This window comes from Manis javanica, chromosome 3 (assembly GCF_040802235.1).
Source record: "Manis javanica isolate MJ-LG chromosome 3, MJ_LKY, whole genome shotgun sequence".
NCBI classification, from domain to species: Eukaryota; Metazoa; Chordata; class Mammalia; order Pholidota; family Manidae; genus Manis; species Manis javanica.
Window position 1 is genome coordinate 99,764,799 of NC_133158.1, and position 22,161 is coordinate 99,786,959.

A 22,161-nucleotide genomic window follows, 5' to 3' on the forward strand; every position below is an offset into this window, starting at 1 on the left:
ATATTTAAGAGTTATTTATTACCTCCTTCTTCTATTGGGACCCTGTCCTATATCCAATAGATGTAGGTGGAGAAATGATGGACTGCATTCCTGCCTTAATGAAGCTTATTTTTTCGTGGTATGCAAACACTAGTTGGAATTATCATTAGTATGATAAAGAAGCAATTTGACATGGAAGGAGAACATACAGGAAAACAAAGGCAGTAGTATCTAGAGGGCTTCTTAGAGCCAATAATGTTTAATAAAATATACATATACCAAAACATAGAATGTAAACATTTTTCTTTCACCTTTCACTTCTCACTCCACAGTTAGCTGCTATTGATTATTTTTTGTATATCCTGCCACATAGATAGAAAAATTGACATTCAATATTTGTTCATGCATTTATAATTTAAATTAAAAATAGAATTGTACTTTTTTCTACTGTATTCTTTTTCTATAATTCTTTATCCATGTAATATGTTGGGTTATTATTCATGTCAAGATTTATAGATTTTTCTCATTATTTTTCACAGCTGCATTTTATTTACAAGCTTACCAGAATTTATTTGAACATTCTCTTAGAAAAGGGCATCCCATCCCACAAACTTGGAAAATGATAATATATGTACACCTGTTGTGGACCTAGGAACTTCTAGTCACCATAAAGGCTAATGGGATTAATATTTCAACATACCTGTAACTTACTGTTTAGGTTAGGACGCTGTCTCCCAAGCTAGCTGTTAACCCACAGGGGCTTTAGGGTAAGATGCCTAGGTTTAAATCTTAGCTTTTTCACTTAGTAAATGTGACCTTAGGCAATTTACCTAAATTAATAGGGCTAATTTTTTTCCTTAAATAATAAGTTACCTTGTGAATTTATTGAAATAATCATGTAGAGCTCTTTGGACAGTGTCTGTCACATAAAGAACACTGAAAAATTGTTACCTATTATTAATTCATCATTACTCTTGTTGATGGATATTTGAGTCATTTCTCAAATGAACATTATTGTACATGTATTATTGAAAACTCATACGAACATAGCAAAATAGAATTGCCAAGTCAAAATGTTTTGTATATTTCAAATATTGACAGTATTGTCAAATTGCCTCCAAATAGTTACACTAATTTGGGCTTTCTTTGATGGTTGTCTGAAATTGCCTTATTTTACGTGTTTCTTTGCTCTTTAAGGGTATCTCTTCATTAATTTTTTGGAAGTTATTTCTTTTTTTTAATTTTATATAATTGTCAATAAATCATTTTATTTTCAACACTAAGAAAACTATAGAGTATATTGATAAACTACAGGGAAAAAAAGTTCAACTCAATATGAGAAAGTAAAACTTAGCCATCAGGACTTCCTAAGAGTAGAATGGGCTATCTTGTAAAACAGGGACCTCTCCTTCCCTGGAACTAAACTAAAACCAAAACACTAATTCTCTAAAAGCAAGACATCCTTGAAGAATTCAGCAGATGCCCCAGCTGTTTTATTTCTTGAAAGTATATAGCTGAACACATAAAATAATCTGTTGCTTTTTTTTAATAGTTTGGTAATTTCTTTACTTCCTTCCTTCCCTCCCTCTCTTTCCCTCCTTCCCTCCTTCCCTCTCTCTCCCTCTTTCTTTCTTTTTTAATTAGTGTATCATTGATATACAATCTTATGAAGGTTTCACATGAGCAACACTGTAGTTACTACATTCACCCATATTATCAAGTTCCCCACACACCCCATTGTAGTCACTGCCCATCAGCAACGTAGGATGTTATAGAATGACTACTTGTCTTCTCTGTGCTATACTGCCTTCCCCGTGACCCCCCTACATTATGTGTGCTAATCATAATACCCTTTAACCCCTTTCTCCCCACCCCCCATTCATCCTCCCCAACCCTCTACCTTTGGTTGGGCTGAGCATACAGGGAGAGGAGCCTCTGTGCTATGTCCCTGTAGCTGCTGTAGATGGGGCCTCCTTCCAGCTGGTCTTGCACAATGGCGGCAAGGGTAGCAAGTTTACAAACTGGTGCTGGCCAGGAGGAAGGAGTGGCATGCAGCCTGTCGCAGTGTGGGGCCTCAGTGCTTCATTGCCAGCTAGGTAGATGGAGTGCCTGAAACTCCTGAAAGTTCCCCATCTACTGGGCTGAATGTCCTGGGACAATTTTGTCCACCTCTCCTTTATCCTTAGTAGCAAGCTCTTTCTAATCCTTGTCTTTTTAGCACCCCTCCCACTGTTGGGAATTCTTTCAGTGTGCACAACTTTCATTTGTCCTGGAGCAGCCAGTTCTGGGTACCCGTTCTCCACAAGTGGCTGGCATCACAGTCTCTTTGAGTATTCCACCTGTCTTTGCTTTCCAACCTCTCTAATCTCCAGAGTACCATGTGATGTGGGTTTGTGCTCCAGAGTAGATCTCTAGGAATGGGTGTTTACTAGCCCTCGGCTTCTGCTCCCTTCCGACTCCATTTCTCTTCCTCCCGCCTGTGAGCTGGGAGGGCTTGGGTCCTGTCTGATGGTGGCTTTGCTCCTTTCCCCTTTTCTGTGAGGTTTTCTCTAGATGTAGGCAGCCTGCAAGCAGTCTGCAGGTCCCTCTTTCAGGATTAGTTGTATTTGCTGTATTTTCTTGTTTTACGTGGTTATGGGAGGAGTTTTCTGCCTCACTTCTCATGCCACCATCTTTTTCCATGGCAGTTATTTTTTCTTATGTTAGCTGATAACTCATCATCTTCTCACATTTTTTATTTTTAGGAGTTTTGTGTTTGTTTAATGGAGCTTTTGGTCTGCTAAGAAATTTAATTCACCTATAATTTACACGTTACATTTTTAATTTTTTTAGCTATGTTTAAGTTTGTTTTTGGTGTCTTACTGTGCAGAATTTTAAAAATCTTGTAAAATGTAGCAACATTTTCTGTATGGATTTGGGGCTATATGTGCACTTCTAAAATTATGCAAGTTTCTAATCCCGGTATTTTCATAATTTTTACTTTTTGTTTAAATTCCTAGAAATGGGATTTTAGTTTTCTCCAAATAGAGAAATCTACAGCTGTGCAAACAAAATTTTGAATAATGCATCCTTTTCACCTGGACTTGATATACTATCTTTATCACATATTTAATCTATTTATAAGTGGGCCTGTTTGGGTCCTCTATTCCATTCATCTATTTTTCTATGGAACACTAAACCTATTTACATTATGGACCATTTGTAATATGATTTGACATTTTATAGGAAAACCATTCTATCGCTTTTGTTCTTTTATAAACAAAAATTTTGGCAAGTCTCATTTTTACTTTTTGGTGATTTTTAGAATCAATTGCTACTTTCCTCCGCAGATTAGACTTTGATTACATTTGAATTATATAATGCATTAATTTAGAATAAGATGGAGAATTACATTTTTTTATTCTTGAGTCTTCCCAAAAAAAGAACATTCTATGCCTTGTTTCACTTCTTTGGTCCTGTTATGTCTTTTTAACAAATATTTACAAATTCACTTCATAATGGTGTTATACCTTTCTTTTATACATTCCAAGATGAATAAAAATTGTTTGTTTTTATGAATTGAATCTTTAGCCCCACTTTTTCTACCAAGTTATTGTACAGGTAATGGGAGAACTGATTAATTTTATTCATATTGTATCTAGTTACCTTCTGGAACCCTTTAAGTTTTCTAATAATTTTTCAGTTGATAATCTTGATTATTTCAGTAAACTGCCTCCCAGTATACTTTTAATTTCATTTCTGGTTTTGTTATGTTGACCAGTCTTTGCAGAATACAGTCGAATATTAAAATAATCATAGTTAGCTCCTTTGTGTAGTTGCCGATTTTAATTCGTGTCTCTAGTGCTTTATTATTGTGATATGTAATATTGATTTTCTATATATACTCCTTATAAATTTTAAAACTTTCTTAAATTCATAGTTAGCTTTCTTTTAAACTGGTGCTGGAATTCAGAAAATTTTCAATGCATCTGTTTGAGAAGCTGAATAGATTTCTCCTTAATCCTTAATCCTTGGAATACAGAGTTTAACATTGACCTTTTTTTTAAACATTGTAAATTCTATCCGATATATTCTTTTTGGACACAATTTAGTTTATCAATTTTTGATAATGGTATTAGCATCTATGTTCAAAGATAAATTGATCTATGATTTTTTTGTATTTGTCAAAGTTTGATATTCAGGTTATGCTAGCCTTGTATAATCATTAAGGAGACTTTCCCTCCTCAAGCTTTGGAGCAGTTCAGATATCATAGAAATTAATCTGATCCTTGAAGATTTTATGTAACAGCACAGTTCTAAAATAGTGTGGCTTGATTCCTTTTTTGGGTATAGATCTTGGGCAACCTTTTCAGTTCTAACATAGTTATTCTAGGTCTCTTCCATTTTTTTACCTCTTAAATCATTCTGGTGATTTATATTTTCCTAGATGATCATTTGTTTAATCAGAATATTTATTAGCATAAAGTTATGTGTATTATTCTTTTATAAATTTTAAAGTTTTCTGTGATTTTGGTATTACTACCTTTCTTATTTCTGGTGCCTTCCATCCAGCTTTTTGGAAAGAAAAGGCCTTGCCTGTTTTTATCCAATAACCACATTTTATTCTCCTTTTTTTTTTGGTTTATTTTCTTTTCCTAGCTTGTTGAAAATAATTTTATTCTGTACTGGTTAACTTGGGATTTTCCTTTGACTACTAGTCTGGATGTGTCCTATAGGTTTTGATGACTTATATTCCTAATATTAGTTTCGATTCCTTTGGCCCAAGAACTATTTAAAATAGTACTTTTAAATTTCCAGGTATTTGGTTTGGGAGTTATTTTTGTTTTTAATTTCTATCTTCTTTGTAATTCCTATTTCACTGTGGTCGAAGAATATATATGGTCCTCTGTATTTTAAAGTAGGTTTTCTTTATCTTTTGGTACATTGTCAGTTTTTTTTTAAGTAGTCCATAAACATTATATTTATGTATATACATATATCACACACACATACACACAAATATATAAACACACATATATATTCTGAACTCAACTAATGTATTTTAGGGATAGGAACATTAAGACTTGGAGAGTTATATGACTTGTTTTATGTTATGGTAAGTAAGTGGTATACCTAGCTTTTTGAATCCTGGTCTAGCTGACTTCCCTGAGCTCTTACTGCCTCCAGAGTATATTGTATGTTTGTATATTTGGTATCTTTTGATACATATGTACAGTTATATCAAAGTAAAGTCTGTAAGAAGTTATACATTTGTGTTAAGAAGTTACACATTGTGTAAAAAAGAATATGATTTTATAATATTTAGAAAAGTAGAAAAAAAGTCTGTGTAGAGATTATTAGTATCTTTAGAACTGAAGATTTCTAAAGACAGAATTCTTACTGAATGGTTCATCTGTAGGTAGATGGGGAATGAACAATACAGGCATCACACTTATAGAGAACTTAAGAAACAAAGGTATGCATGCCTCTGAGGGGAGACAAGCCTGACCTAGATGGAAGGAGGTTTTTATTGAAGATTAATAAGAAAGAAGAATGAATAGGTAACAATGGATCTGACTAATAGGGTCATGTTAAAGTTCGGGTGAGAGAGAAATTAAAAAATTAAATGCAAAGTAGTTCTACCACCTGATGACACATGTCACATTTTATTTTGTAAATGTGTGGGGGTTTCATTGAAGTATCTGATAACTAATGTATACAATTACCTTCTTAAACAGCCAAAAAGTATGGAAAAGACAAACACAATTCTAAGACAGGATTCTGAGGAAGTAATGTGAGCCAAATTTAACAACTCAGCAATGTTAACTTTAGTCATCACAATAGATGGTGCAGAGGTCTGCTAAATATATCAGCGTGAAACATCTGTTGAAAATTTGAAGAAATAGATATGATTGCAGTATATTTTAAAAGTCAGAAAACTAAAAAGGAAGTTAATAAATTTTAGAAATGGAGAAAAGTTTATATTGGTAAAATATGTTTTTTTGTGTGCTTGAAAAATTACTCCTAAAATTTAGATGTGCCTTTGCTGGCTTAAACACCTATAAATTGTAAATGACATTTACTTGTGAAAATTAGTAGAATCTTAAATAGAACAAAAGCAAGAGATAAACACAATCTTTGAATAAAAGAGGATATATACTCCAGCTCTCTAATAGAAATCTATTTGCAATATATAAAAAAATCGTAACCTCTATTTTCGAAAGTAGGTAGAATGGATAACCACTTAGTGTTTTGATTCTTTATTTCTAAACCTCCTACAGTATTGTTTTAAGTGAGTCACTACAAATTTATTTTATTTTAGATCATACTAATTTTAGTCAAAAGGATGATATGTGAAATATGAGAATATTCAAAAAATCTTGTAATAGCCTATGATAATCATTGTCTTCAGGGCCATAGTAAGGAAGAAAGTCATTGTTTTTGTTTCAGTTATTCACAAAATCAGTATATTTTTGTTTTTAAATGAACATGTGCCTTATTTCCAAATTGGGAAAACAAGAAGATTTAAAATCTTAAAGAGTTCTAAGCAAGCATAAGTGTGCTAATTAGGTATGCAGTGAAATGAGCTTTTATAATCTTACATGTCAAAACATAGTTAATTTTCATGGGTATTTTTAACAACAGAGTCAGGACTTTAGAATGACATGTATATCCTAAAAATAAAAAGGAATAATTTATTTTATCTATGAAGAATTATCTTACTCTATTTATAATATTAAGCTATATAGAAAGGACTTATTAACTTTCCCTTTAATGAAATCTAAGAATATATAACTAGAATCTTCATTTCATGTTTGTCAGCTACATTTTCTCCCTTCAATCAAATACAGCCATGTAGGTGGTAATATCAGGTTGGCCAAGTATTGCTTAAGAAAGTCACAGTGTTTTGTAATATATTTTGCATGGGCTCCAAAATGTTTCCTGGTTATAGAGCTAGGATTTAGATATGTCTCATATAAATGAATATTTTTAAAAGTTATTTTTAATCATATGAGCTTCTTATATATAGCAGTATTTGATGTATAACTCTACATATATTTCTATATGAACAGATATTTTCCACGTCATTTGGCTATGTATGGAAGCATTTATTAGTATTTCTTACCTCCCTTTATAATTAGTTGTAAATTCTGGGGTGTTTCTTATTTTTTTTTAAATGTAAGCTCAAACCTGAATGTAGTAATAGTGATAATATTAATAATCAGTACATAAATGAAGTTTAAATATTTTTGAAGCAACGAGGAATTCATTCTGTGGTACTATACTCTTGGACCTTGCTTTTCCATCCTTTATTTGTGAACTATTCAGCTACAGGTTAATTGTAATGATAATATTGTGCATTCAAAAGCCAGCCATTGTCTTTCAGATATGGGGATTCTAGGGAGCTAGAATTTGGGTTGTTAGAGATGTACATCAAACTGATATTAGAAAGCATAGGAATGGAAATCTCAGTCTTATGATACGTCTGAATTGATTTTGACCAAGCTCTGACAAGTTTTACAAAATTATTCACATAGTAGGTTTAGATGCATTGTGTAGTTTACCACTTCTCTGTGTGGAAACAAAAAGAACATTTATATAGTGAAGGGATGGGGCATATGTGATCATTTTTTAGGAAATACTTTCAAACTGTGGAACCTGGGGCAATATGTACCACCTTGTTTGTAATACTCTAAAAGGAAAAAAATAAAGTTAAAATACTAAAGATTTCAATTATTATAATTAACTAAAATTGGCATTTTGTTGCATTTTCTAGGCAATTAAGTTAGAATATTCAAGACTGGTTAAATTGGCCCAAGAAGATACCCCACCAGAAACAGATTATCGGTTACATCATGTAGTAGTTTACTTTATCCAGAACCAGGCACCGAAGAAAATCATTGAAAAAACATTATTAGAACAATTTGGAGACAGAAATTTGAGTTTTGATGAGAGGTAATTTAAAAATGTGAAATATCTAATTCATATGCTCAAATTTTCTTTTTGTAGCTCCCATTGCAGTTTTTGATTTTTTATATTATACATCTACAAAGGCATATTTCAATAAATACATCACACAATTTGACTTCACTCAATTTGAACAGTTGCTTTGCAATTTTCTCTTGAGTTTATAGTCATGACCTTTAAAAGTTTGAACTAAAAATAATTTAGATCATTTTAGTACATTTTAATTGTGGACCAAGGTACTGAGCTAAGCAATATAAGGATAAACAGAAGAATATAAAGTAACTGCCCTTTGGAACTCAGTATTTTAGAGAATAAAAGAATTTCTTAATCCCTGCACTATGAATAGTTTGAGTCAGATAATAATTTCTTGTGGAGGGGCTACACTATAATGTAATAGGACATTTAGCAATGTTCCTGACCTCAACCAGTGAAATGCCAGTAGCACCCTGTCAAGTGGTGACAATGCAGAATGTCCCCAGATTGCCAAATATCCCTTGAAGGGAGCAAATCACTGTTATTTGCGAATCACTGGAGAAAAGAATTTAATCATATATACAAATAAAATAATTAAACATCCTCTGATGTAAAGAGAAGCCTTAAAATGGGCAAATTAATTATAGTTTATCCAAAAATGTTTCCTAGAAACTCCTATAAACTATGATATTAAAAAAATTAGTTATTCTAGTTAGAATTAATACTAATACAAAAAATTTATGCCTCAGTTATATATTCAAAGAATTGAAAGTTGATTTAAAATACAGAAACATTCATGCTCTCTTGGAGTTCATTGGAGTCACAATTTAATTATGAAATAAATTATTCTCCTTTTATGAATGTCTCAAAAATACTGAATTAAAAATACTGAATTTGGAAAAAGTGTTCATGGAGTAGTCACATTGACTTCTTAATCTTTTGCAACTATTTGTCCTGAGGACTACAAATAGTCCATTTGTTTTGATAATTTAGCATCTTTCATGCTTAACAATGAGATGCATGTGGTCACTGCATATATTCTATGGGGATTTCTTTAGATTCTGATCATGAAATCCATTAAAATGTTTCCATTCTTAGCTAAAATGATAGGCATATTTTAGATTGCTTTTTGGTATTTATGAATAATGCCATTTGGGGGAAACTTAGATTAATATTTCTTAAGCTTGCTCAATAGATAAACGTTTTATTTTTATTACCTATACAGTCTTTATTAATAGAATAGAATATAAAAACCATATGTAAAAATAACATGGCAAATTTAAATTAGAATTATTGATACTGTCTTTATATACTTTGTAAGTATCCAACATTGGTGTAAAAAACACATTTTTCACTTTACTGTTTGGGAGTTATTTCCTCAAAAAGTATTGAGCTGTGGAAATGGATTTCATTTTAATGTGTTGGGTAGTTTTGTTTTGTGTCACACACACTTTCAGTTTTTATGAATTTTGCTTTTGATTTAGGAATGCATTTCTTTTATTTGAAGGTGTCACAACATAATGAAAGTTGCTCAAGCCAAACTTGAAATGATAAAACCTGAAGAAGTAAACGTGGAGGAATATGAGGTAATGTGCCTTCTAGAGGCTGAACAGTAGGTTGAAGAATCCTGTAATTCACTGATCTTCATTTCAGCACAACTGAGCACATGAGAAAATGAGGCATAGAGAGGTGAGGTAACCTGCCCCAAGTTTTCACAGCTAGTAGGTTACATCTTCGTTGACAGAACCTGCATTCTTTTAGGTACTATGGTACACCTAAGTCATACTGTATTTTTCTTCATTTGCTGTATCAGTTATTTTAGGGAGAAGTTGAAAATTTGTTTTAATCATTATAGCCGTATATATTGTCATTACTGGACAGTGTTTTGTGTGTTAGAGAGAACATGTTGCACATCATGTACTTGTAATTTTTGTGCACAGAATTCTCTGCATTAACTTTGGCTTTAAAATTATATAATTTTTAATTTACCAGCTTAAATACCTAGTATTTCTTCAGACTTAAATTTAACTTTTTACTTTGTCCTTTTTAATTTATACAGCTAGTAAACTTTAAGTTGATTTCATAAGTGCCTTTGATTGTTTGGTCCCAGTAACAAATTTAATTACTTTAGATTTCCCTCAAACAATTATTGTATTCACCATATTAACAGATAAAAGAAAAACATTAATTTTTGATGAAAACCTTAGCTATCCTGGATTACAAGGTAACTAATCTGCTGAAATGTGTCTCAAAAAATAAAAAATAAAACAATAGCAAATATATAAGAATTGTAAACATTGAAAGCTTTCCTTTTGTGACCAGGAAAAAGGGATGCTGCAATCCCCCCTTTTATTCAGAATTGTACTGTAAGTTCAGGCAGGACAGTAAGACAACAAAAATTAAAAAAAGTAAAAGATTGAGCAAGAAAAAAAATACCATTATTTACAGATTTTATACCTAGAAAAAACAAAATCTAAATAAATTTATTGGGACAATAATAAAGTGTTGTTCTGTAAATGCCTAAGGAGCTTCTAGGTGTGAATGGAAACCTGCTCTTGACAGTGGGAGCAGGGAAAGGCCAATGAAAGAGGCAAGCATTCCAAGTTGATAGGCAGCAGGCCTAAATAAACAAGGGAACTTAATACAGAGCTTGTCTTATATGGCTGTAAGATGAGGAGATCTTCATACCCACCAGCCAAATCTTAAAAGTTTTATAGAATTCTTAACTGGGTTCAGTCGCGTTTACTGTCCAGATGATATCAACACTGCATCACTGTTTCAAGGCTATGTCTTTGAGGCAGCCTCTGGGAGCAGGGGAGACAGGCAGAACCCATATTATAACGATGGCATGGAGGTGAGGAACCTCTGATTGCTGGAGTCCAGCTTATATGTCAACTGGCAGTCACTTCTCAAGGACGTTCCCTCAGCAGAGAGCTTTGCAACATGTAAACTTATGTCAAATACAAGTTTTATTCCTTTATCCCAGCAACAAATAGAAAATGAAATTTTTAAAAATGCGCCATTTACAATAGCATCCAAAACTATGTAGTATGTAGAAATTATTTGACAAAAAATATGCATGAATTTAAGAGACATTAAAGAAGACCTAAATAAATGCATATGTGTGTGTGTATATATATATATATATATATATATATATATATATATATATATATATACACCAAATTTCAGCAAGTTATTTGATGGAGCTTGATTAGCCGATTCAAAAATTTTGTGGAAATTCAAACATCTCAGTCTAGCCCAGACATTCTAGAAGAACAAAATAGGAAGGCCTATTCTATTAGAACTCAACATAGTATCTTAACAATTATGCTTTGTAACAATAATAGCATAAGAATGGGTAAATTAGAACAACAAAGCAGAATAGAAGATCTAGGAATACATTGACAAATAAATGTACACAAAATACCAGAGTTAGTAAGCAAATGGGTTACTCCTGTTTTGAAGATTCAAGTTATGTGGGACTTGATTTTTAAGTGCAATTTGATGCTGCAGTCCCTCCCTAATAAGGATACTTTATCAGTTTAGATGAAAACTTCTCATATTCTAATTGCATAGCCATTAAATCTTACAAATATTTGTATGACATGCTTTTGGAATTTGTGTATCCTACCTCTTTTCATCTTGCTATAAAGTCAAGGCCTTCAGACCAAATCCACCTATTTTTATAAGTAAAATTTTGCATACTGTGTATGTGTTTTCACACTACAGTTGTAGAGTTGAGTAATTACAACAGAGACTGCATGGCCTGCAAAGCCTAAAATATTTACCATTCAGCTCTTTACAGAAAAAGTTTACCTACTCACAACTTTTAAGGCAATTCTAGTGACAGTAAAGTGGCAATTTGAATACATTCCCCAGACAAGCTAACTTTATACTTGCAGATAGATTTTTATCTTTACATATTATTAAGTAATGAAAATTATGCCTAAAAAAGTTAAATACAAAAATTAAAAAGTTAAAATACTTATATTCAAGGAGGGTAGAGTTGGTCAATAACTGGTTTTATAAATGTTTTAATTTCATTTTTATATAATAATGTGTGTATACAAGCTTTAATACCTTTGTATCAGTATCTGTACCTCTTTTAGGTTAATCCTATATTGAGTCTTACGGTTTTCCTTGAATCAGTTTTTATTAAAAAGGGCAAGAAAAAAAATCCTGATTTTTTTTGTTTCCTAGAGCTTACAGGATGTCATTTCTGAGTCATGTAGTTCTATTGCATGCTCTGTAATTGTTTTTTTTTAAGGGAGGGGCAGTTGAAACGTGAAGCTCCTATTCCCTTCACCATCTCAGATGAAGCTACCACATTTAAAATTTAGCACAAATTTGGCAAAATTAAAGGTTGAATTTATTGTGATATAATAGTATACTTTTTCTTTTAGTTCCTTAAAATTCTTCATCAAATAGCAGTGTTTGGTGTTGATTCATATTAGAATAGTAACTTATTTTACCTCCTATATTGGTGTGATGTAGAGCTATAAAAATGATATACTTTTATACTGAAGAGTATTTGAGAGTAATAACCTGATTGATTATCCTGCTTATCGTGTTTGTGTTATCTTTTAGTAGGATCTTTATTATTTAAATACTCATCAATGTCTAATTTTTACATTTATTTTTATATTCATAAATACTCATGTGTCAGAAATTAAAGTCGACTTAGATCTAGTTTATCTTAACTTTGAACTCTTTGCTTCTGTTAATTTGAATAGTTATCAAAACAATGTATTACTTTATACATGGTTTTCGTTATAGTTTTAATGTCTTCTTACACATACTTTTAATATTTTCTTTCACCTATAGGAGTGGCATCAGGATTATAGGAAGTTCAGGGAAACAACCATGTATCTCATAATTGGGCTAGAAAATTTTCAAAGAGAAAGGTAAGACAGAGTGCACAAATATGAAACAAAAAGCCTAATTTTTTTACTTAACCCTATTCAGATATGACTCACAGAAAAGATTTTATTCACAACATGTATTTTTAATAAGTTTTTATTTTAGGAAGTTTTAGATCTACAGAGAAATTGCACCATTAGTACAGAGAGTTCCCATATACCCCACATTCCATTTAGTATGTTTCCATTTTATATTAAATCTGTAAGGCTGGTATTAGCATCTTGGTTTTTATCAACTCTCAAACACTACAGTTGAAGCTTTGGATGAAATAGGATTACATTAAAGCATCAAAGTTTGCTGGGAACCAAAGAAGCTGGTACCCAGTTCATGGAATTCTTTGTATTGCCTAATGTCTGCTTTCAGTCACCAGCTTTTTTCATATTCTTTCTGAGTCTATTCTTGACTTCAAGTCAGAGATAGCGTTTCCAACCTTACTCTGCCCTAACTTTCAGCTACTGTTAAAAATATAGCTCTAGGAAACTGATCATGTATCTTCTAAGTATTGTGACTACAGAAACAATTAAGATTATTTTTTATTTAAATTACAGATGTTTTTTAAAGGACTTTCTACTGCTAAATTATAATATTGTTATATATTATTTTAATTGCTATTAAGAAAGGATGGATATTGAATTATTTATTATTATAGACTGTTTGCTAGTTTGCATTTACTTATTATCCACATAATTGTTAACTCATATCCTTTAACATTATTTGCCCAGTAATTTTTTTTCTTAGAAAGTGCTATATTTTAAATATACTATAACATTGCAGCCAAATAAAAAGGTTATTGAACTCTTTCTTTTCTTTCTTTCTTCCTGTCCTTTGCTCCCCTCACGTCCCCCCTTACCTCCCCTCACCTCTATGTAAAGTTAAGAAACCCCCACTGAGGCAACTTGGACTGTTACTTCTAGAGCCATTCTGTCCAACATTGTGGCCACCAGCCATCTGTGACAATTTAAATTAATTAAAAACTTTAAAACTAGAACTTCAGTTCCTGAGTCACACTAATCACATTTTGAATGTTCAGTATACACATGTAGCTAGTAGTTACTGTATTGTCCAGCACAGATATAATACTTCCATCATTGCAGAAAGTCCTGTTGAACAATGCTACTGTATTCACTGGACAGTGCACAATACTATCATGTTTACACTTACCAAATTTTAAAAGTTATCACACAAAATTAAAAAGTACTGTTAATATTTGGATACAGTTATTACAGTCCTACAAATTTTAAGATAATTCACTTTGGTCACTAGGGTAGAAAACTATATTGATCACTTGCTCCATTTTATGAATTATTATTTTGGTCAAAGTTTTATTTCTTTAATAGGAATATTCAAATTCACTTTAGGATATCTGAGATTAATATTTCTGAGAAAAAAATTACTATGATCTTATAATTGAATAGAGTGTCTAAGATTTCAATTTTATGGGAAACAAACTAAAACTAGGTTCTGTAGAGATGTAATAACTTTGTCAAGGTCACATGACTAGGGAGAGAAAAATTGAAATAGAGACCTCTGTATTTTAAAATTTAACAGATAAATACACACAGTATTTATCTCAATAAGACCTTTAAAGATGAAAGTCACTTTTTTGCTCTTTGCGTACCTTCTATGTTAGCTTTTCTTAGCATTTGTTAAAGGACTTTAAGATGTAACTTAGAAGTGTGTTTAAATGTATAATTTGCTTATTAATTCTCAAATATATACTTGATCAGAAAGTAATATTATAGTAAACAAATATTTATTAAATTGGAAAGATCAACTAGAAAACTGGTAATAGTGACAAATAATACAGAATATCGTGAAAAGTGTTAATTTTACGCTCTACAGCTGTTATCATAGCTAGCAACATATAAGACAGTTGTTTTTTAAATGAAAACACAATACTTAAAAACTTTGGAATATTTACTGATGCACAGTTGTTAATTCTGTGAGTAGTGTAGTGAAATCGTGTTTTTAGAAACCATAATTTTGCAGTAGTATAAGTGAAGATAGAGTCTACCACACTACATGGATCTTATTTTATCTTAAAATAAGAATGTGGTAACTGCACTGCTGAATCTTACTCAGATTTACTTGAAAATATTTTTGTAAGCATTTTTAAAGTTAAGATAAAGAACAATGGAAAATTGTTCAATGGAAAATTAGAACAAGGTCATGGTTTTAGAGCTATTCTCAGAAAGGTGACTCAAGTATAGAAGGCCAGATAGGAATATCATTGAGGGAGAATTTTTAACAGGAAACTTAATAGCTATAAAAGAGAAGTAGATGTGCCAGCAAACTGTCTTAACTTAGTGGTATAAAACACCATTTAATATCATTAACTCTCCCTTCTTTTTCTTTCTTTCATAAATAAAACAAAAAATAAGTTTAATTAAGGTTATGATCATTTTATTTCAAAATAAAATTTCATACTCAAGTTTTCTCAAAAAATTTCTGAGAGGAACATTTTCAGAAAATATTTAAAATAAGTTATTTTTCATGAAAGAGTTTTTAGGTGTATAATTTGATTTCTCATGAATTATGTACATTACTTTCCAAATTCCACATTTAACATTTGGAGTATAGAATTGATTTATATTTAAGCACATGAAATAAATAATAAACAGTAATACTGATTAGCAGTGTAACCCAGACTTGAAACAACCTGCTATTACTTTACAATATTTCATCTTGTAGGATATAACATTTTTTGAATTAATCTGTGAGAAGATATGATTGGAAAAACTGGCACAAAGGCAATACCCTAAAATATCTTTCATATTTAAGTTACATATATAGCTGTATATATTTTTCCTACAACACATTGGGAGTAGGATAATTATTTTTATAATAGAGGCAAATATATACAGGCAAATACAATATTCAAGCATTTTCCCCTCCTTATTTAAAACCTAGTTTGAACTTTACAACATCTCATACTGATGTAACATAGTTTATATTCAAATATAAATCAAAAGCCTAACCTTGAGAGCTCTTTATGTAGCATTTTCTTTTGTTTGTTTGTATTCCACTAGATTTCCCAGATTTGGAAGCCTTCTTTTCTATTTCTACTTACCCCATCTCCTTTGGACGTTCTCCACTCTATTAAATTTTTTTAGTGACTAGAATTGTGCCTACACAGAGAAAAAAACCTGACTTGTCACTGAATGACCAAATGGTATTTGTGATAAAGAAGAAAAATAACCTGATCCTAAAAACAAAAATAAAATTATGTTGTTTAAAAAGTAGATTGTTGACTTTTCACGTGAGTCTAGGTTTTGAGTCTAAAGGGAAGGCATTGGGAAAATAAATATCAAAACACAAATATATGTGAATTCATTGATTATGGGCCTTTTTCTCCAAGTCCAGGTTGGTTTGGATTTTTTGTTTGTTTACTTTTAAGATAAAACTATCTACTGGTTTCAGATATGGCTACTGCCAAAAGATGCTTTCAGGCTAAAATGTATCAGATGATTTTTTTTTTGTATTGTAATGTTCTGGATAGTTAAAATTAAAATATGTACTTAAAATGTTTTATAATTGTAGTTGACATTTTTTTTTTACAAAGATGAAATCCTAATGCTATGTATTTCTGTTGATTTTTTAAGTTACATAGATTCCTTGCTGTTTCTTATCTGTGCTTATCAGAATAACAAAGAACTCTTGTCCAAAGGCCCATACAGAGGACATGATGAAGAATTGATATCACATTATAGAAGAGAGTGCTTACTAGTAAGTTGAATGTACATAGTATGTGTTTACTTTATCATTTGTCTTACATTGGACAGATTTTCCAGGTTCATATGTAGGTGATTAACTATAAATTCTGCTGGGTAAGCCTCATGATGACATCTGTAATTTAAGTGTACTCCCTTAAGATGGGAGAATATACTTATGCCTTCTTTATTAATCCTAAGCACTGCAGAAATATTCTTAAAATCTATCAGAATGATTATATATTTGTGTTTAGATTTCTTCTTCATTCTACCATTCCCTTATATTCATGGGAGAGAAGGGGCTGCACAGAATGTGAGAAATTATCGTTACTATTACAGAAAATCAGTTATTATGAGTTTTTATAAATAATGGTAAAAGTGGTGTACATAATAACAAAGGATTTATTGTAATACAGTATCCTTTTTTTTCTCAAGTATTTTCATTTTCTGTGTGCTGAAATATTACCGTTGTTATAAATTTTAAAAAAGCTTTTTAGCAGTTTTTTTGCAAGTTTACTATCTCGATATCTGGAGTACTTCGTTAATATTCTTTGAGTCAGCTAACCTTACATATAAAATCACAAATTCCATCTTCATACTTTTTTCTGATAATATTTCATTCTTAGTTAACTGTTATCACTCCATTCTATATTGTGAACTCCTAAGTTGTGATTTTTTTCCTACACAAAAAAATATATATACACAAAGGTATTAGTGTATGATTTTTGAACCTATGTAGGATGTACATAGTTAAAGTATACTTTAAGAAACTTCATATAGTGTTCCTGGTGAAATATTTTATTTCAGTAGAACTACATTGTATATGTTGTAATCTGTAATATGTCTTTAAAATTTTTGAATGGGAATATTATTTTTCTCTCAAATGATTTTACTACATTTGAGTGTATTTTAAAACTTGAATTGTTGATGATTTATATCCATTGAGGATAGTATTCTTAATTTGGTCGGTTTCAAAAGGGTCTTAACTCCTTCCTTAACAAGGAAGAAGACTTGAATTATATATACTTCAATAGCTTAAAAACAAATACAAAGTTTTACATAAATACAATTTTGCGTTGGATGAATTAAAGTAATTCTTAACCTAAAAACATTGAAGCTTTGGGATATGGAAATGTTTCAGAACATGGAAATACAATTTTAAATATAAATACAACCAAAACTGGATGGTTACTTTAAAACATTAAAAAAATTCTAGAATGTTTCTCTTACCACTTTGTGATAATAATCTAGCCATTGTTTTATATAAGAATTAAAATGAAACTTCATGAAGATTATTTTAATGTTCCTTTCAGCTTTTTTCATTTTGAGTATTTACTAAGTGTCAGATTCTGAGGAATACAAAGATAAGACCCATTTCTTGCTTCAATAAACTCAATCTGATGAGAGATGGACACAGATCATTTTTATTTTCCCAGCCAAATACCAGATATCATTTTATGGTATCCAGTCAAAGAGATACCATATTAAAAGGCATGGAAAGTGTACAACAGCAAACAAAGAGAAATCATGGATAAGGTTATGAAGAGCAGGGTTGGTGACATGATGAAGCTGACCTGGTAATGTCAGACTATAAAAAGGCTGTATGCCATTCTAGTGAGTCTGCACCATTGTAAGTTTGATTAGGTTTGGCATGATCAGGTTTGTTTTCAGAAAATAATTTGGGCAGTAGTTAGTAAACTAGACGATGGCTGGAAAGTAACAGAGATTTGAAGTCAAGAACCCTAGGCAGTGGAAGGAGAACCTCCACTAAGGGAGAAGTACAATGGGTATGAAGAATGGGTATAGACAATAGTGAAGGCAATGTAATCAAGGAACTTGGTAAATATTGGATGAGTGGAAGGAAGGAAATAGAGTCATCAAAGCTGCCTGACTTTCTAGTTTTATGCTCAGGGAATCTTAAGAGGATAAATAAAGTTGGCTTTGAATGTAGTATATTTGTTTCCAGACATGTTTGATTCAATAAATTTAACATTAAATTTGAAAATAATATTAACTAATTTGTCTTTGAATGCATATTATAAAAAATATACTAGGTATTTCAAGGCTTGTCTCATTTAATTATCTTACTATGTAATAGTATCTCATTTTTCTTATTAAAAAACTGAAGCTAAGAAATTTCTTATTTTCTCAAGATTAGATACCCCAGTGGCTAAACTGGACTTTTAGCATAAGCCTCTCTACAGGTTCAACATAAATTTCACAAGAGTAAGATAATGTATATATAAGAAATAATATAATTTTGTGTTAGAAATTCAGCCAAAAATTATGATTATTCAAAAATACTTGTCATTCTATAAATATAAGATTTTAGATGTAAGCCCTAAATATTATAACTCTTGCTCTACCTATATTCCATTATCTGTCTCTTATGTCTCTCTTCCTTATCTCATGGATTTCTCTCTCCCATGGAGGTCAATATACTCTGCCAGTGCTCCTGCCTACCTTGTTTTTGTAAATAAAGTTTTATTGAAACACAGCCATGCCTATTTATTTGCATACCATACTTGGATACCTTTGTGCAACAATGGCAAAGTAGTTGCATCAAAAATTATAGGGCCCTCAAAGCCTAAAATATTTCCTATTTTGTCCTTTACAGAAAAAGTTTTCTGACCCCTGGACCAAATTGTCAATTCCACAAGAGTTTACTGTACCAATCCCTTGGGTACCCCCTGCATCTAGACCAGTTTCTGGCACATGGCGTGTACTCATTAAGAATTCTTTGAAGGAATAAATGAATTGATTACCATTATATTTAGGTATCAAGAACTACAGCAGTACTTATTAAGTTGACACTTTCAAAATTAACATAGAGTTTGAGTTTATTTTTGATACTACCTTGAGTGCTTATCAAATTTTAGAACTGCAGAAAGTTCACCTCTGGAGATTAAATAAAAAATGACTCCTATGATCAAATTAATAAAAGCTGCACATGAACTTTACAACACAACATGACATTACTGTTTCCCCACTTCTTTTTGCTTTTGTTTCTGTTTTTATTATTTACAAAGCTTTTTCTAAAAGACTTCTCTTACTAGAATACATTGAGATTGTTTTTCCTGGTCCATTTGTTCTAATACTGTTGGTCAAATACTTGTTTTGTTGTCTTCAGTATTAACACTTACAGGCATTTTTATTTAATTAAAAAAGGAAACAAACCTGTTCTTCTTTTCTTATTGCATTAAGAAATTAAATGAGCAAGCAGCAGAACTGTTTGAATCTGGAGAGGATCGAGAAGTAAACAATGGTTTGATTATCATGAATGAGTTTATTGTCCCATTTTTGCCACTGTTATTGGTGGATGAAATGGAAGAGAAAGATATACTTGCTGTGGAAGATATGAGAAATCGGTGGTGTTCGTATCTTGGACAAGAAATTGAATGTAAGTTTAAATAATGCTAGTGGGCACCTGAGTTGCTGGGATTAAAAGCAGTTAGAATTAGATGTTATTTATTCTTAACTTTTTTTATGCTCTGTAATATTTTTATATTTACATCTTTACTTTTTTTTCTTATTTACAAGCTAAGCTGTATACACTGTGTACCACTGTTGTCATTTATATCTTACCTCTTCTCAAAAAATTTATTCTACGTATTTTAAAATAAAACATCAGCTGAGCATTCCAAAAAAATAAATCATTTTGAAGATGATCATTTCTCTCCCTCTCTCTCTTTACTTACACCTAATTTGTGTTTGCAGCACATCTCCAAGAGAAGCTGACAGATTTTCTGCCAAAACTCCTGGATTGTTCCACAGAGATTAAAGGTTTCCACGAGCCACCGAAGTTACCTCCCTATTCCACACATGAACTCTGTGAACGATTTGCCCGAATCATGTTGTCTCTCAGTCGAACTCCTGCTGATGGAAGATAAACTGCATACACTCTCCCTAAACACACTGTATAAAATTTTTTAGTTCTTAACCCTTGCCTTCCTGTCACAGGGTTTGCTTGCTGCTGCCATAGTTTTTAAAGTTTTTTTTTAATTTTAATAATGGTAAAAGACAAAATGACTCTACAAACTTTAGCCAGACTGCAAACAATAAAGCTGAGAATAGCATGGCGCTCAGACTTTGTTTTAACCAGAACTGATGTATAATCACAGATCTGATTGATTTTATTATGGCAAAACCATGCTTTTGCCATCTTTCTGTTACAGTATTATCATGCTTTTATCTTTTCTTTATCTACAGCTTTCCATTCAGTATGGATCCTTCCATGACTACAGCCATTTAAGTGTTCAGCACTGTGTACGATATATAATATTTGGTAGCTTGTAAATGAAATTAAGAATAAAGTTTTATTTATGGCTACCTACGTGTTTGTAAGCAGGTATATTGTATATTAGTGTATTGTTTTAGTTATGTAAATGAACTTTGTGTGGGACTGTTTAAGATTGGGTGATGAATAGATTAATATAAACTTTTAATTTTGCTCTAATGTTAACACATTGGAAATTTCTAAGTATTTGACATTTAAATATATCTATTTTTGACTAAGTTGTTAAACTTACTATGGCACCTACACCTGTTTTGAATTCAAGTCGGGTTTTCACTGAAGTAAGCAGCTGATATTTAAGTCAACCACACTGAAACTTTTAACTTTTTCTTAGATTCACCTTTTATTTTTTTATCTATTTACAAATAATATAGTAAGGTGATTATTTCAAAAGATATCAGAAAAAAGTACTTGAATAAGGGCTATTTGATAGTAAACCTTATAAGAAGTATGTATATGTATATATGCACATACATATACACATACACACATATTCTTCATAATGGAGGACATTGTTTGGCATATATAACATTCTATTTTTGTAAATTGTATACCACTTTAACTGAAAATGTTCTCTACTAATCAATGCTGTGAAATGAAGGTATTGTTGAATGAGAAGTTTTGAGTATCTTACCTGCTTTTATTTTTCTCCTTTTCAAAAAGGAAAATATTTTGTAGATGGAACTGCTGTTTAAGATTAATGGGGTAATATTGTGAATGAAAATCAATGCTTTAAAGGTAACTATGTTACCAACAACCTATTTTTGAATTTATAAAAATTTCTTTATAAATGATACTTTGTTAGCATAGTAAAATATATCATTATACTATGTGTATGTTTGTTACAGCGTCGTCACCAAAATTAGTGCTCTTTATAAGTGCCTCTCACAAAAGATACTGGATAATGGAGGAAGAAGAAAATATTAAGCTATTATATAATGCTCCTTATAAAGGTATCAGTATATTGCTACAGTATTAATGGCAAGGAATTGGTACTGTTTCTGTTGTAAAATTAGAATTTGCATGTTTGTAGCTATCAGAATATGTTTTGTTTTAGATTTTAAATTATCTACTAAGCAGATTTAATATTCTACATTGGTTTCAAATCAACAGTTTTAAAACTCCAAATATATTGCCAAAGGTTTTGTAGTATCTTCAGTATTTTATGATATTCTATCATTAATGGTAAAGTTTGTGTTTTTGTGTGTAACTGACTACTAAGACACAAAGTGCTCAAACACCATATGGATATTACTCCCTTCACAAGGCAATGTGAGATTCATATGTGGCTCTTGTGCTGAAGGTAAGTTATTAGTATTATATTTACTTAGTACT

The 22,161-nt window shown here is 31.2% G+C and overlaps 1 protein-coding gene across 10 annotated transcripts in view; it reads left to right on the plus strand.

Annotated features, from left to right (window-relative positions):
* The window catches only part of USP25 (ubiquitin specific peptidase 25), a 149,298-nt gene extending 127,645 nt beyond the window's left edge, over positions 1 to 21,653 (plus strand). For all 10 annotated transcript variants that reach the window (XM_037012640.2, XM_037012641.2, XM_073231834.1 and 7 more), the window contains 6 exons: positions 7,736 to 7,914; positions 9,407 to 9,485; positions 12,727 to 12,806; positions 16,425 to 16,548; positions 19,737 to 19,932; positions 20,250 to 21,653. In XM_037012640.2, the coding sequence (XP_036868535.2) occupies positions 7,736 to 7,914; positions 9,407 to 9,485; positions 12,727 to 12,806; positions 16,425 to 16,548; positions 19,737 to 19,932; positions 20,250 to 20,422 (831 nt within the window). In that variant the 3' untranslated portion in view covers positions 20,423 to 21,653. The remainder of the gene's footprint in view (positions 1 to 7,735; positions 7,915 to 9,406; positions 9,486 to 12,726; positions 12,807 to 16,424; positions 16,549 to 19,736; positions 19,933 to 20,249) is intronic.
* Positions 21,654 to 22,161: the final 508 nt, after the last annotated feature.